Raw genomic sequence first — 14,065 nt, 5'->3', positions numbered from 1 at the left:
GAGAAGAAATATTACATGACTAATAATAGGAATTTTGGCAGGTTTTGATTAATGGTTGCATAATGCATTGGAAAATGACAAACATCAGACATTTTATACTAGAATACTAAAGAGATAAAATATACTAGTGATAAAATCACTAGTAAGTATTAAACGAATATGGACATGTTATCTGGTTATGTCCCTTGCCTTGTTGGCTAATATGGACTTTATAGTTTTTTTAAAACATCGCTTAGTTGCAAACTCTTTTGTATTTAAAGGTAAATTATTCCAATCTTTGATAGCATTGTAAACAAAAAACAAGAAGACTATTTGCCTTTTATCTTAGGTATGATGAATTTTTTGTTTGTATCACTTCTAGTATTATTATGGTTTAGAACAAATTGATCATAGAGATAATGTGGGGCTTTACCATGCAATATAGTAGAAAGATGGTTCAATCTTAGTTGAGTAGCTCTGTCATCTACTTTTAAAATGTCCAAAGAATCTATAATGTCACTAGAAATGCTAGCTCTAGGAGCTACATTTAATATATGGGACATTAATACATCGGGCGATGTCAGTTCAAGTTATGTCATTATTGTGTGAATACTTTTTGTCCAAGGTCTGTATGCGCAATTAAAACAAATTATAATATTCCTACTATCTCTTGACCTCTATAATGTCATATGGTGACTTTTGTCAGTATATCAAGTGCAAAAAAGTATTTGTTTATTTCCATTCTACAAGCATAACAGTCATTGTTAGAAGTGCAGTTGTGTTAAGTAGGGCCATAGAAATATGTCAGGGGAAAAAAGCATTATAAACAGATCAATTTTTGACAAATCTGTACACACAACCCTTATATACAAAAAAGAAATATGTGTATATATAATTAAGTGAATATTGACCTCCCATACGTTTTCCACCAGACCGACAGTCTCAACATCAGCTGTATATCACGTGATCAAATATCAAGATAAAACCGTAACGTGTATGTATAAATCGTTGAATTGGCACGATATCCAGATATCAATGCAAGTTGAAGTTAATATAACTTCAAAGCATATTAATTTTTTAATTTGAAAAGTGATTCGATCAAGTTTATCGTGACTTGTAACATGTTTAATTTTTGCATTGAATATTCAAGGTGCAGCGATTTTTGCATACACGAAATTGAATATAGCATGCAAACATGTTTTCTATTGAAGCCACAACTTGCTCCCCTAACTTTCCTTTTGCAATGAAGTTCACATTTCAGATAAATCAAACATCTTTCATTCAAAAACCTCGGGGTCCCGTGCCAATGATGAAATTTGTATGTACGGAGACTCTGTTTATGGAAATGAGTTCATCGTGAAAGTCACTATATACGGGCAGATTAGGGGTGATATCAAGATCACAATATAATATGGATATTACTTTAGCATGTATGTTATATAAGGAAGAAATTGAAAATATTTCAATATCAAAGAGAATTAATATAATCCATTTGACAGAAACTTTTACACGATTGCTGTTTATTGTTTGACAGCGTTGGTAAATAACGAAAAAAAAATAGTTTGACATTTCCATACACAAAAGGAATGTAGATATGTACGTCATGACCTTCATCATGACGTATTTTTCATTGTGACGTAATGTAATGTGCCAGTGTGGTAAAGTCTATTTTTACAGCACTGGTATTTATGAGGAAAGCTTTAACTCAGCTTCGAGAGATAAGTGCATATTTATTTGATGTTATTACTAGTTTTTGTTGCTTATGTTGTGATACCAATATATTTAGACTGATCGAGTTGATGTGAATCAATCGATAGTTAATCCTAAGTGCAAAAATAGTTCTACAACAAGCGTTATGACCCAATTGTGTTTCTTTTTTCATTTGATCATTTCCCTTCCATGTACACACCAATAAAATACTCCTACACAATGTCAATTCTACAAAACTCAGGAGAGCAAACCTCCTTAACGAAATTTACTACAGTGATATGTCAATGAACTTTTAATGTACTGGCCAATTACTTTGTGCGTATGGGTTGCTTTGCGAATGTATATCGATTTGCGCGCAAGTTACTCTTAACTACAATGCGATCTATCGCCATTTTTAAAGTTTTGCAGTAGTTTTCGCATTGTCATATAACTTTGCTTTTACTAATTTTTTCTTTAAGTTCAATATGCTCAAATATTTTTTACAAGTGTTAACATGTTTAGTTACTTCTTGCTTCTCTTTTTGTTTGTATGTTGTTTCTTTTGGAAATTGTTGCAATTGTGTAAAGAGGTCGCCAGCGTTAGAGTAAAATGTCGACTTTTGTATGAATCTCAGGACGGTAGTAGTGAGAGTTCTTGATTGTGCTGACGCCAAATGTAACAGGAATATCTTTGTTAACAAAACTGTCTCTGTTATCTGTTAAGCGGAACACTTGGTTTTGGAAATGTCACTACCTACGTTAAATGTCGCAAGTTAAACAAAGTGTCAGGATCGTGAATGAAACCCGGAAGTTCCCTGTTACCAATACCGGTAAATCAAAAATATGAAAGATATAGTGATAACGTAGTCTGGTCGTGTAACACCAGTCCTGTTGGTGCGCTCTCTATGTTAAGGTGTAAACTAATAGGAACTACTTAATTGGCCATTTCCACGAAATAACACAAGATATATTTTCTTTGGGGAAAGGTATATCGTGGTTCCTATTGGCGAAGAGTAAATAGGCAGAACTGTGAGAAAAAATGGAAAGGTTACAATTACAATAATGGAGTGGTTGAGTTTCTAAGAATTTATTAGTCAGCATGGAACATATCCAATTACATTTATGTCTTTGGTTTGATCATCATCTTTGAAGATTTCAAATAATCCCAGTTGCGTTTGTTATCCCAGCGTTCCCAGGTCATTCCGTTATTACTAACCGTTGGTTTTCTATAGTATACACCATTCAGATTACTATGATGACAAGTGTTAAACCACCATCCATTTCCATACGATACGGCACAGTTACTGCTCGAACGGTCATTGTCACTGTCTTTTGTGGAAAATTTCATCCCATTATGATAAGCAAAGGAATCCTCTGTGTAAGAAATGTTGTAAAGATATTATATCAACAAAGTGATATCAAAATATGTTTTTGTTATGTCAGTACATATCGATCATGGGTATAAAAAGAAAGGCAGATATGAATATTTCTGTGTAGATGACTTTGGAAACATGATGTCGGGGATGCAGTTCATTTTGGGAACCAATTCGTTTATGTTGGGATAATTTGCTACATGTACAGAATATGGTATAGTTATATAGCATGTTTCAAAACTAACTGTGTAAGTCCTATGATGTGTTCAATCCCAGGTTGTATACACTATGTAAAGAACATGGCAGAATTACATAAATTTGTTTGAAATGATTTAATCTTATTTCTGTAATGTGATCTACCCCCAAATTGTATACTCTATGAACAGAATACTTTATATTATATATCTCTTCAGAAATATGACAGTGTCTTGTAGAGACACATCATTTTGTTATATTGTTCTATTGCGCCATCTCATAAACTATCAGCATATTAATTAATTTATGGAAATGGTGATACGTATTAATAACAAGAAATACTTACTCATTCCGAATGATCCCCGGAATCCTGTTACTTTCAGCCTGTACTTATCCGATCTACTTCCGACAACAAACGTGGAGTATTGTACAAATCCTTGTTCCCTGTTAAACTTTTTCATATCTATTCTTAGTTTCATTTTCCCGCTTTTTGTTAAATCATGTATGGCATTGTTACCTGAATTTTTTTTTCAAAACATGCCAGATTTAATGTAAGGGGAAGATAACGAACAGTGATCAATCTAATAGCTCCTACAAGCAATACAAAATAAACAGTTGGGCAAACACGGACCCCTGGAGACACCAGAGGTGGGATCAGGTGCCCAGGAGGAGTAAGCATCCCCTGTATGAAGATATAGACATACATTTTACCTAACATGTTTTGCAAAAGTATATAAATAAAGAAATAAATCAGTAACTTAATGAATTGCAGATTCTTACTATTTCATGTTTGTGAACAAAACATTTTAATTTTCTAATTTTATTTGTAAAGCATGCTGTGGTACACTTCTTCTTTTTCAGCTACGAATTGAAACTGTATATTTTCTTTCAATATGTGTTATAAAATTTCCAAAGATTTGAGAGTATTTTCCAACGCAGCTATGTTAAGGCTTCCCGGAGTTTGAAATGCGTTCAAAACATACATTCGATTGCAAGGTCGGTTATTGGTTTTCACTTGTAATTTATATACTTAAGGGCAGATGATACAAACAATTTTTTTCTTTCGAAGAGACTTTATATGATGTCATTCTTTTATAAAAGTGGATAATTCATTGAATTCTTTTCCCCTTTGACTTGGAGAGTGAAATATTTTCCATATTTCCAAAAAAAAGTACAAAACAATAGTTATCATGGTAAATTAGTTTATTTTTCATCTGTTTACCTTTTTTATACCTCAAAAAATGGTTGTCAGGGAGAACAGAGTGTACTGATATTAGATTTACAACATAACATGTAAAATATTAATGCATTACAAATTTTACACTTGGAAAATATCAATTGCTGCTTCAATAAAATTACATATATGGACATTGCACCCTCAGTAAAGGTTTACAAATTAAAATAAACTTCATAATATGTTGACTTAATGTTTAAAGTGTAATATAAACTTAAAAATCATATACCATTCGGGGTGAATTTTCTGAGTAGAAACAAATTTGTAAATATCACATTGGCTGATTTTCTCAAGACAAAGAAGAGTTATCTCCCATAATATAAGAGTAAAATTTTACAACTTCTGAAAATAATTTACAATGGCATTTATGATTTTACTGTTTGTTTTTTGGTGTTTTTTTTTTGTCACTCTTGGTTTTCCTTTGCTATCCATCTCTGAAAAAAATAAAGAAATGCCTAATACAGGATCTCTTTGATGTGCCAGTTTACATTAATTTCTGCATTATGTCAAGTTTCCCAGTAGAAACAGGAGAAAGATAACTGCATGCTTCCTGCTGACATCTTATATATAGCAATGATCCAAGACCATACCGTTTTTCGTCCTCACAATGTCTTATGCGTTGTTAAATCTAGTGGTCTACCACACGCAGTACAACCTTTTTCCAAATTGTCCACTAGAATTCCAAGTTCCATAACTCGTCTCCAACAAATCATCTTCTCATGCTCTTCTTCCGATTCCTCACTCTCTGATGCATCAGATGGATACATTTCTTCATTTCCTAGGCATTCTTGTGAATTATCACCAGACGAACAATTTTTTCTTGATTCATCCAACTTCTCCTCGATCACCACGTTGTTATTGGCATCAACATTCACTATCTTATGTCCAAGGGATAATGCATAACCTTTTTTAGCATTCTGTAACCTTTGATGACGTTTTTTACTAATAATTTTTCCTGATTTTTTCCTGAATGATTCTGGCATCACAATTGTTTACATTGTTTACTGACCCCCTTTCCTGCTCTTAAAACACAGAAGAGTTCCAAACAACTATAAATGAGAAAACCAAAACCAACCAAAGTATTTTTTTACCATGGGAACTCTTCAGTGCTAAAGGTAGAACAATTTGTTTATATCATCTGGCCTTAAGTACAAACTTACGAAATATTCTTAACATACTATCTGACGATGCGCAAGCACATTTGTTACGTTCGCTTTCAATATTTCTTAGTCGGTATCATAATTAGAATATTTATTTAACCAATGTGGGTTCACAAAGGAGCATTATGATGCAAAAATTCGTGTTTATTCAATATTGGCGTTCAACAGCTGAGAAGATGCGTAATGGAGAATGAATGATTATAATGCAAATAAATTGCCAAATAAATCCTTACCAGAATCTAAGAATATTTTTGTAGGGAAATGTGTTTTAATGTACATCTATTTATGCCTACATACATCTGAAAAATAGGTCATCTTCAAAAATATTTGTTGATTTTAGTCGCCGAACTTGCGTTTTTCATAATTGCCTTTGAAATATGAATAGTTTTCATATATTCTTTTAATACATTTTAAACTATTATAAATTTGAAAATGCACATCAATCTATAGGCGAATTGACATAACTATAATATATTGGAATTGCCCTCTTAATATGTACATATATTCGAGAGAGACATCTGCAAATTTTCAGTTCCGCCATTTTTCAGCCAAATTAAACTTTTCGGTGCATTTGCCATTGCAATTGTGCTGTACAGGGTGCAGTGAGTGAACAACAAAAAGTGTACACCACGGAAAGGTGTACTCTTTATGGTCGGTGAAGAGACAGCAAGCGCGCCCTAGCATTCTAAAAGTAGAAGTACATTGGGAATAGACAAATATATATATGCTGTACCAGGTGGAGGGGGTAAATCTTATGTACCCCTACATCTATGCATAGATTCAAATAACTATTTATTTTCTTTCAAGCACAGGGATTGTCATTCTGACCCTCGCCTATCCCCTGTTGAATGCATATAGAAAAAAGGTCAATAACAAGGCTGAGATAATCCTGAAATTCTATAAATGTTTAATAATCATAGTGTTACGTTGGTGTATTTTTCAAAGAATAAATTAGAACAATACCATATTATTATAGTACAACATCCGGACATCTAATGCAAAGGTTAAATATTAAAGCGTGTTAGGATATATCCCCTGGTTTTTGTAAGGATACACTGAGACTCATTCAAAAGCCTATAATTGATCTAGTTGATCATAAGCATTTGGTCTCAAGCTTTTGGCAACATGGCTCAAATTTAAGGTCTAGATATATAAGATCGTTTTTTAAAGTGGTGGAGGGGAAGCCGAAAAACAAATTTACATCACAATGGTATAAAATTACTGTCCAAAAATGAAATATTCCATAGGCTTCAAATAATGAATGAAGAAGGGGGATGATCGTTTGTTACTGCTCAGGTTCATTTCATCATAAATTCTTACCATTCAATGCACGAGGGGTTGAAATTGAAAACCACAAGAGAGCGGTTGCTACTCGAATTTTAGATGCGGTTTGTATTTTCTGTAACAATTTCTTTAATATTATATCCGCCACTTTATCATTTGCATTATGATGTCAAAGCGAAAGACCATGACGTCACATATTTCAACATTTTTGTGTGTGGAGATTGAACTTAAAATTTCCCCATGTCAAAATGTGTTTGTGGTATCCTAAAAGGTATTCTTGGATGTAGACATTTGGAATATTCCCAATGAACTTTCTTTGTTTTGTCTGTCAACTGAAGATTACATGTTTTCGAAAACGTCTAGTGTTCAACTTCGCTTTCGTCTTGAAAACTGTAATGAGGACGCGGAGGTTTGTTTTCATGTTTTTTCAAAAAAATCTGGAACAACAAACAGCATGAAGGCAATTATTTTTATTTTAATAGTTGACAGACAGTAACTTGTGAAAAAAAAATCTTAACTTAAAATAGGCTGCCGTAAGGTTACGATGATTTTTTAAACCTAACTTAACTACATCAATTCACGAGATCAGGTGATTACGGAAGTCAAACTATTTTGGGAAAACCTACCGGTTTATATCTGTCGGTTACGATCTATAATTTTGATACGGCTACAAGAAGTTATTAAAATGAAAGGTCATCTTACTAAATATTAAGGTGAGACAACATCAGGAGAGTAGTTCTTATTGAGTAGTTTATGTATACAAACAACCACCATTTTGAGGTCAGCAACGAATACTTATGTCGAGCGATTATACGTTACCGGCTTGTGCTAGTTAATTATCTTCAAGCGATCTAATTCATTGTGTCATTTTGAAGAATTAATGTTATCATCAAAAGCTATAAATATTTGACTTACCGTCCATCCCCCTCCTTCTGTTGTCATGTCACAAAACGCCCTTTTCTTCATTCTTTCAGTGGGATAAATGGTATATACACCGTCTCTGTTTTTCCTGTGTGGCTTCATTTTCAAAATTTCTGAGCAGTCTTTGTACTTTTCGGGAACTTTTGGTGAAGAATAGAAATATTCACAAATCAATGCATGCATATCATTTTCTTGTGTTTCATTTTAAAATGGACAAAGTTGATGACAGCTCAACGTTAAATTATTTCCTTAAAATGCAATGCAAGGGTTTATATTAGCATGCATATCAAACGTACCCTATGGCGTTTTACGTCGAATATATGAATCAGGCACAAATAAAATTTACAGAAATTAAAATACGATAGCATTAAGAAGTCTGAAACACAAACAGCTCATAGAAAATTGAAAATATATCATTATGGATTTGTCCGATGAATGGAGTTGTTGACAACACGGACGCTTATGGCGCAAAGAACGTAATGGGACGTAGTGTTAGATACGTTACGTGATATATTCTGTCGTTAATTCGCGGTGAGCAAAAATACACAAAAAACTATTCGACCTTTTTTCGAGATTTTTTCTGCAGTCAATGAGGGTCATTTAAAATAGCAGTGTTCCCTAAATGACTTGTGTAGCTGCACATAGAAGAATAGAGGAATTCATAAGCAATGCGTTATGTCAGTAGAAATTTCACAAGAGTTATACCACCGTCAACATTAATAAACAATGTGTACCATCTCAAAATTTGTAGTGAGGATGACCGAGTAAGAACGTGGTATTGCTTCTTCATGCAAAGTTTTCTGTTGATTGATTGATTGATTTTATCCTGTTTAACATCCCTCTCGATGATTTTCACTCGTATGGAGACGTCACCAATACCGGTGAAGGGCTTTAAATATAGGCCTATGCTCGGCAGTTACAACAACCATTGAGCATTGAGGGTTCGTTAGCGTGTCACACCTAATATGACACGGGGTATCCGTTTTATGGTCATCTCCGTTATCTTCAACTTACACAGAATATTAGTTCGCACATTAAACCATTTGAGAGATATAGTACGATACACAAGCACTAATTAAATATTGCTACATAAAAGTTCGTGTTTGCCCAAATTTTAATTTTGTATTGCTTATAGGAGTTATGATATTGATCATTGTTTGTTTTCTTCACTTCAATTAGCTACAAACCCGACGAAGTATAATTTGTAATTTTTATGGGAGGTGTAAGATTAATCACCGTTCGTTACCTTCACCTTTCATATACTCCATACCCTTTACAAGGTATTGTGCATAATCAAAAGGCACCAATTGTTTTCAGTATCTCATAGTGCTAGTTTGAACTTACTATTGCTTGCAGAACTGAAGATCTAAATAAATTGCTGTAATCAATTATTGGTTTAATCATCGAAGTTAAACAATGTTTCTAATGAAATTGTCTATCTATAATGATATTTCTATGCCGCTTCTAATCAGTTGGTATACATTCAGGTATGGGATACGATCTAAAGCTGGGACGCATCTGTAAGAGTGCCATTTGCTTGAACGAAGCATTAACAAATTGATTCGTTAAATAATTTCAATGCAAGGTGAAGATAACGAATAGTGATCAATCTCATAATTCCTACAAGCAATACAAAATAGATACTTGGGCAAACACGGACCCCTGGACACACCAGAGGTGGGATCAGGTGCCTAGGAGGAGTAAGCATCCCCTGTCGACCGTGATACCTTTAGGCATATTGATTGACTGTATCTTTTTTAACGTTTCTCTCGAGAATTTTTCACTCATATGGAGACGTTACCAAGACCGGGGGAGGACTTCATTTAGGCCTTTGCTCGACACTTACGGCCATTGAGCAATGAGGGTTGTTTAGCGTGTCACATCGACTGTGACACGGGACATCCGTTTTAAGGTCATCTCTGAAAACTCTTAACGTTCACACCTGGTGCTGAGCGTTTGGCGATGGAACTGGCACTACCTATTTTAACCACAGGGCTAAGCCCATTTGTCGTTGAACTCTGTGATACCATAAATATAGAAAGGGGTCTTAACCAAATAAAAAAACTACCCAATCACTTCAAATGCCTAAAAAATGAGAAACTAACTATGGTATGCGTAAAGTAATTTTAATTCAGCTCACAATTCCATGTAATGTTAACAAGGCTCGTACCATGCTTTTGTTTACGCAGGTTAAACATAATAGTAAAAGTTTCATTTAAAGCATATTGAACAGTTTCTAGTAATTGGTACATCTCATTGTGCTTTAAACATGCTTTTGTTTATTAAAACATCTATAAGTAAACAAAAACATGACACGAGCCTTGTTTACATAACAAAGAATTGCGGATGCTGCATCTTACTTGAAACTCAACACCTGATATTCAAAGTTTGGTTGACCATTAACAAGCATTTTAAACAATAAAACTAGAAAAAGAAAAAAATTAAAGTATGTAGCTCAAATTGTGCTCATGCCCCTTTATTGTGCGAATTATTATCAATTTCAATTTCTTGAACATTCGTTGTTTTATGTTTTTGGGGTGTTTTTTTCATTGAAAATATTTCTGAACAGAACAGTAAAATGAAAGATCATAATGGATATTCTTGTCTACCACCCTCGATTAAGCTTAAATGAATCGTGCAGGATGTTAATTGTGATACAGAGGAAAGTATATGCCATTTTCAAGGGATTTGACAGAGAGGAACATAAAGATCTTCAATCAAAATGCTTCAATTTTTCATCTATCAATATTAATTCCTTGGAGTAAAAAGTTATCAAAAGCATATTCTACTGTATTTTGTCTTGGGAAAATCGTATTTGATCATAACTACTTAAAGGATCTAGCAAGTGTTTGAATATTTTAGCGATACATTATCATGCTGCATTATGTGATGGGACAATACAATAATTCCAGTTATATAAGCAAACAATGCATTGTTTTTCATCTCCAAACAAATATGTGTTCTCTTCTTATTGTTCATAACAGTGCCCTGAGTTTGATTTTATGTCCATATTATAAATGAGAAATGAACTCATTAATACCAGTATAATGTGTATTGACCATATCAGATGAAAGTTATAAATCCTCTCGTATTATATGTTTGTTCTAGAACAATTTTCAGTGTGATTAATATTTTCAATTCTTCATCTTGAAATGAATTGCTAATCCTTTGAAGTCTTCATTTTGAACAGTGCAATGTTGGGAATCGACATGATGTAGACTGTTTAAAGGGGTTTGCGTGTTCCATGGATTAAAGACAACACAAATACACACAGAGAAGATATAATTCTTACATTACATTCTTCTTAGAAATAAGCACGTTTAGTGCATACTTTATTTCGAGTGGTTGGGATTTGTGCCAAACTCTAAGTAAAATCTGACTTTAGAAAAATGAAAACTGGCACTGTCACCATATTTGTACTCCAAAAATAAAACCCACCGGTATTCATTAACAGTAGTGTTTGACTGAATATATATAATCACAGAAGTATGTTGCGACAGTTACTTGTTTCATCCATTTTTTTTTAATCTCGTGGATACATATTTTATCGTTAAAGAATAGTAATTATTGATTCATTGATTACATTCTTATTAAAAATAGTACACATATGTACGTACAATAAAACATCGCTTCTTAAACAGCAAGTCTAATTCTTGACAATGTCGTCAACTATATACTTACATTTCTTTCTGAAAACGAGACCACCGCCTAACTTATACTTGGACTGTAGAGTCAAAATCATGGGACCGCTGATAGAAGCGGACATATCGGTGTGTTTCCATGGCGCATGCTTCAGAAAAGAGCCAACCTCACCTGTTGAGTGAGAAAACGTGTGAAAGAAAAGATGTGTAATGAAAAAATATTTCAGGAAAAGAGCACATAATGCAACATTTCAAATCTTATTCCGTCTGAATTGTTTCTTAACATTGAAGAATTTAGATTTTTTAAATATGATTGTGCACATGTATACGAATAAAAACATACCGAGATACATTCCAGGTAGATCTAATATGGGTTTTACGAGTTTGACTAATTTGAAATTAATTATTTCATCACACTGAATATTATCGATTATTTCAATTTGTTATACATACACATCGTGGTATATGGAACTCATTTAAAATGGTTTGATGTAAATACACTTATATATTATCTTTAAAAGTTATCAATACGCACCCTGGTGAATGTAATGTATGTACATGTAGAATGCTATAAATAGGATTCTTATATTCTTACTTTTGACAAAGGCATGGGGTTTGATTCCTGAAGAATCCGTTAGTAATGGATGAAACAGGAATACAACGCACAACACCAAACACAACATTCTTCCTCGGAGGACGTACACCGTCTGGTATGCCTACATGACTCCTGTGTGTGTCACGATATCTGATATCATCATACAACATTGATCTGACATTCAAACATTCAATTAATATGAAATATAATCTCTACACAGCCCCCACCACCGTGTGATGTCATTCTTGTTTTAAAATTCGAATTATTATTTTCATTCACCACATATTAAACTAAACACTGACATAACACCATCTCAAAATAACAGCATGTGCAATTATATGTAAAGTATTGTAAAAGAAAGTTTGTACTTTTGATAAAATAAAACCAATGAAAATAAGGTACATTTTGCTGATAATACATGTACATAATATCAATAGTCAGTAAGTCCTTTGTTGCTATATGCTGATAAGGGTAATCCTTAATGCTTTTTAAGAGCTTGTCTAATGTGTAAAATGAATTATTTAAAATATATCGCACAAATACTACAAACTTACATCTAGCACAGAACACCTAGCACCTACTGAGTGCGTGGATGATATTTTATAATGATATAGATAGTTTAATATGTAAATTGATTTCTGACAATACAATATGTATGTTTTATTACGTATGTATTGTTCAGCTATGAAAAATCTGTTTCGTAGGAAATATCTTAAACTTTTAAAAAAAAGAACTGTTTTATTATTGTTTTTCGCTCATCATATTGGTTTTCCGGGGATAATATTACTTTTAATCAAAGTAATGATAGTACCGAAAGATAGTGGCGTGGGTTACAGTACGGTCAGCGCGGATCCCGTATTTTCCTCGCTCCCCCCGCGGGATAGAGCTACCGCGGTATATATCAGGTAACCCTGCATATCCTGCGCTCCCCTGCGGTCCCGCTGTTCTCGCCGCGGTCTCACCTGTGGATGATTAATGCCATCAACAAACGCGAGTTATCTCTCGTTAACGTAAAAAAAAAATACACATATATACATACTGATCATAAACTAAAAACAGATTGTTTGTTCAGCAATACTATAAATAAATCATTAAATTGCCATATACATGTGCATGCATCGCTTGTAAAACACATTTTATAAAAACTTCTCATGTTACCCTTATTGAACCACACATTCAATATAAGGGTAGATTACCATATACCAATGTCGGAAGATGACCATATACAATTGCATATATATATACGCTTTATCCGTAAAACGGCAAAGGTAACTTCACGAAAACTGATTATCCCTGTCAGTATCTATCACATATTCATTCTTTTGCAGGAATTTAATGCTATACAATGTATTTGTACAAATATTTAAAAACAAAACATGGATAATATAAATCTATATCAAAGTTGGGAAAGGAAAACCTTGCATCAGCAAATTTTAATCTTTAGAAAATATGAGAGAGAGAGAAAGAGAGAGAGAGAGAGAGAGAGAGAGAGAGAGAGAGAGAGAGAGAGAGAGAGAGAGATTAATATTCTCTCCAAACCATTTTCCCCAATTCGAAAGATAGTATTATATAGGTGTCCCTATAGCTATACCTAACACAGTACATTTTCTCTTCTAGACATTGTGAAGACGTCCCAACGTAACAGGTTTCATTGTGTAGAGAACGTCTCGGGTATGTGTATATCTGTTACATAACACTTCCTGTCTGCTTCAACGCCCCATACCTCGATCAGCGCACGCTCTACCCGTGAAACTGCTAAGACAACATTAGACTAGCCACACAAACACCGCTTGGTAATCAATACAAATAAAGCATCAATCTAATTAAAATAAAATATTAATTAGATCCAAATTCTCAAATTTTAATTACATTTTGGGGGCTTTGAACATCTGAGAGAGAGGGGAAAAAACGCAATGCATATTTTAAAGGAGGTAATATAATACCAAAAAGTAGATAACAAGTAAAACACAGTTTTGGGCAATCTAATTAAAATTA

The 14,065-nt window shown here is 33.5% G+C and overlaps 1 protein-coding gene across 1 annotated transcript; it reads right to left on the bottom strand.

The window, feature by feature from the left end:
• Positions 1–2,767: 2,767 nt before the first annotated feature.
• Positions 2,768–12,164, bottom strand: LOC130048794 (ryncolin-1-like). The gene is made up of 6 exons (XM_056145851.1): positions 12,071–12,164; positions 11,516–11,647; positions 7,829–7,974; positions 5,110–5,347; positions 3,582–3,752; positions 2,768–3,041 (listed from the first exon to the last, which is right to left on the bottom strand). Exons 1-6 carry the CDS (start codon positions 12,156–12,158, stop codon positions 2,788–2,790), a joined length of 1,029 nt encoding a protein of 342 aa, XP_056001826.1. The 5' UTR covers positions 12,159–12,164; the 3' UTR covers positions 2,768–2,787.
• Between the last annotated feature and the right edge of the window lie 1,901 nt (positions 12,165–14,065).

This window comes from Ostrea edulis, chromosome 7 (assembly GCF_947568905.1).
Source record: "Ostrea edulis chromosome 7, xbOstEdul1.1, whole genome shotgun sequence".
Taxonomy (NCBI): Eukaryota; Metazoa; Mollusca; class Bivalvia; order Ostreida; family Ostreidae; genus Ostrea; species Ostrea edulis.
Note: the sequence above shows the minus strand (reverse complement) of the source record. Positions and strands in the feature narration are given on the sequence as shown.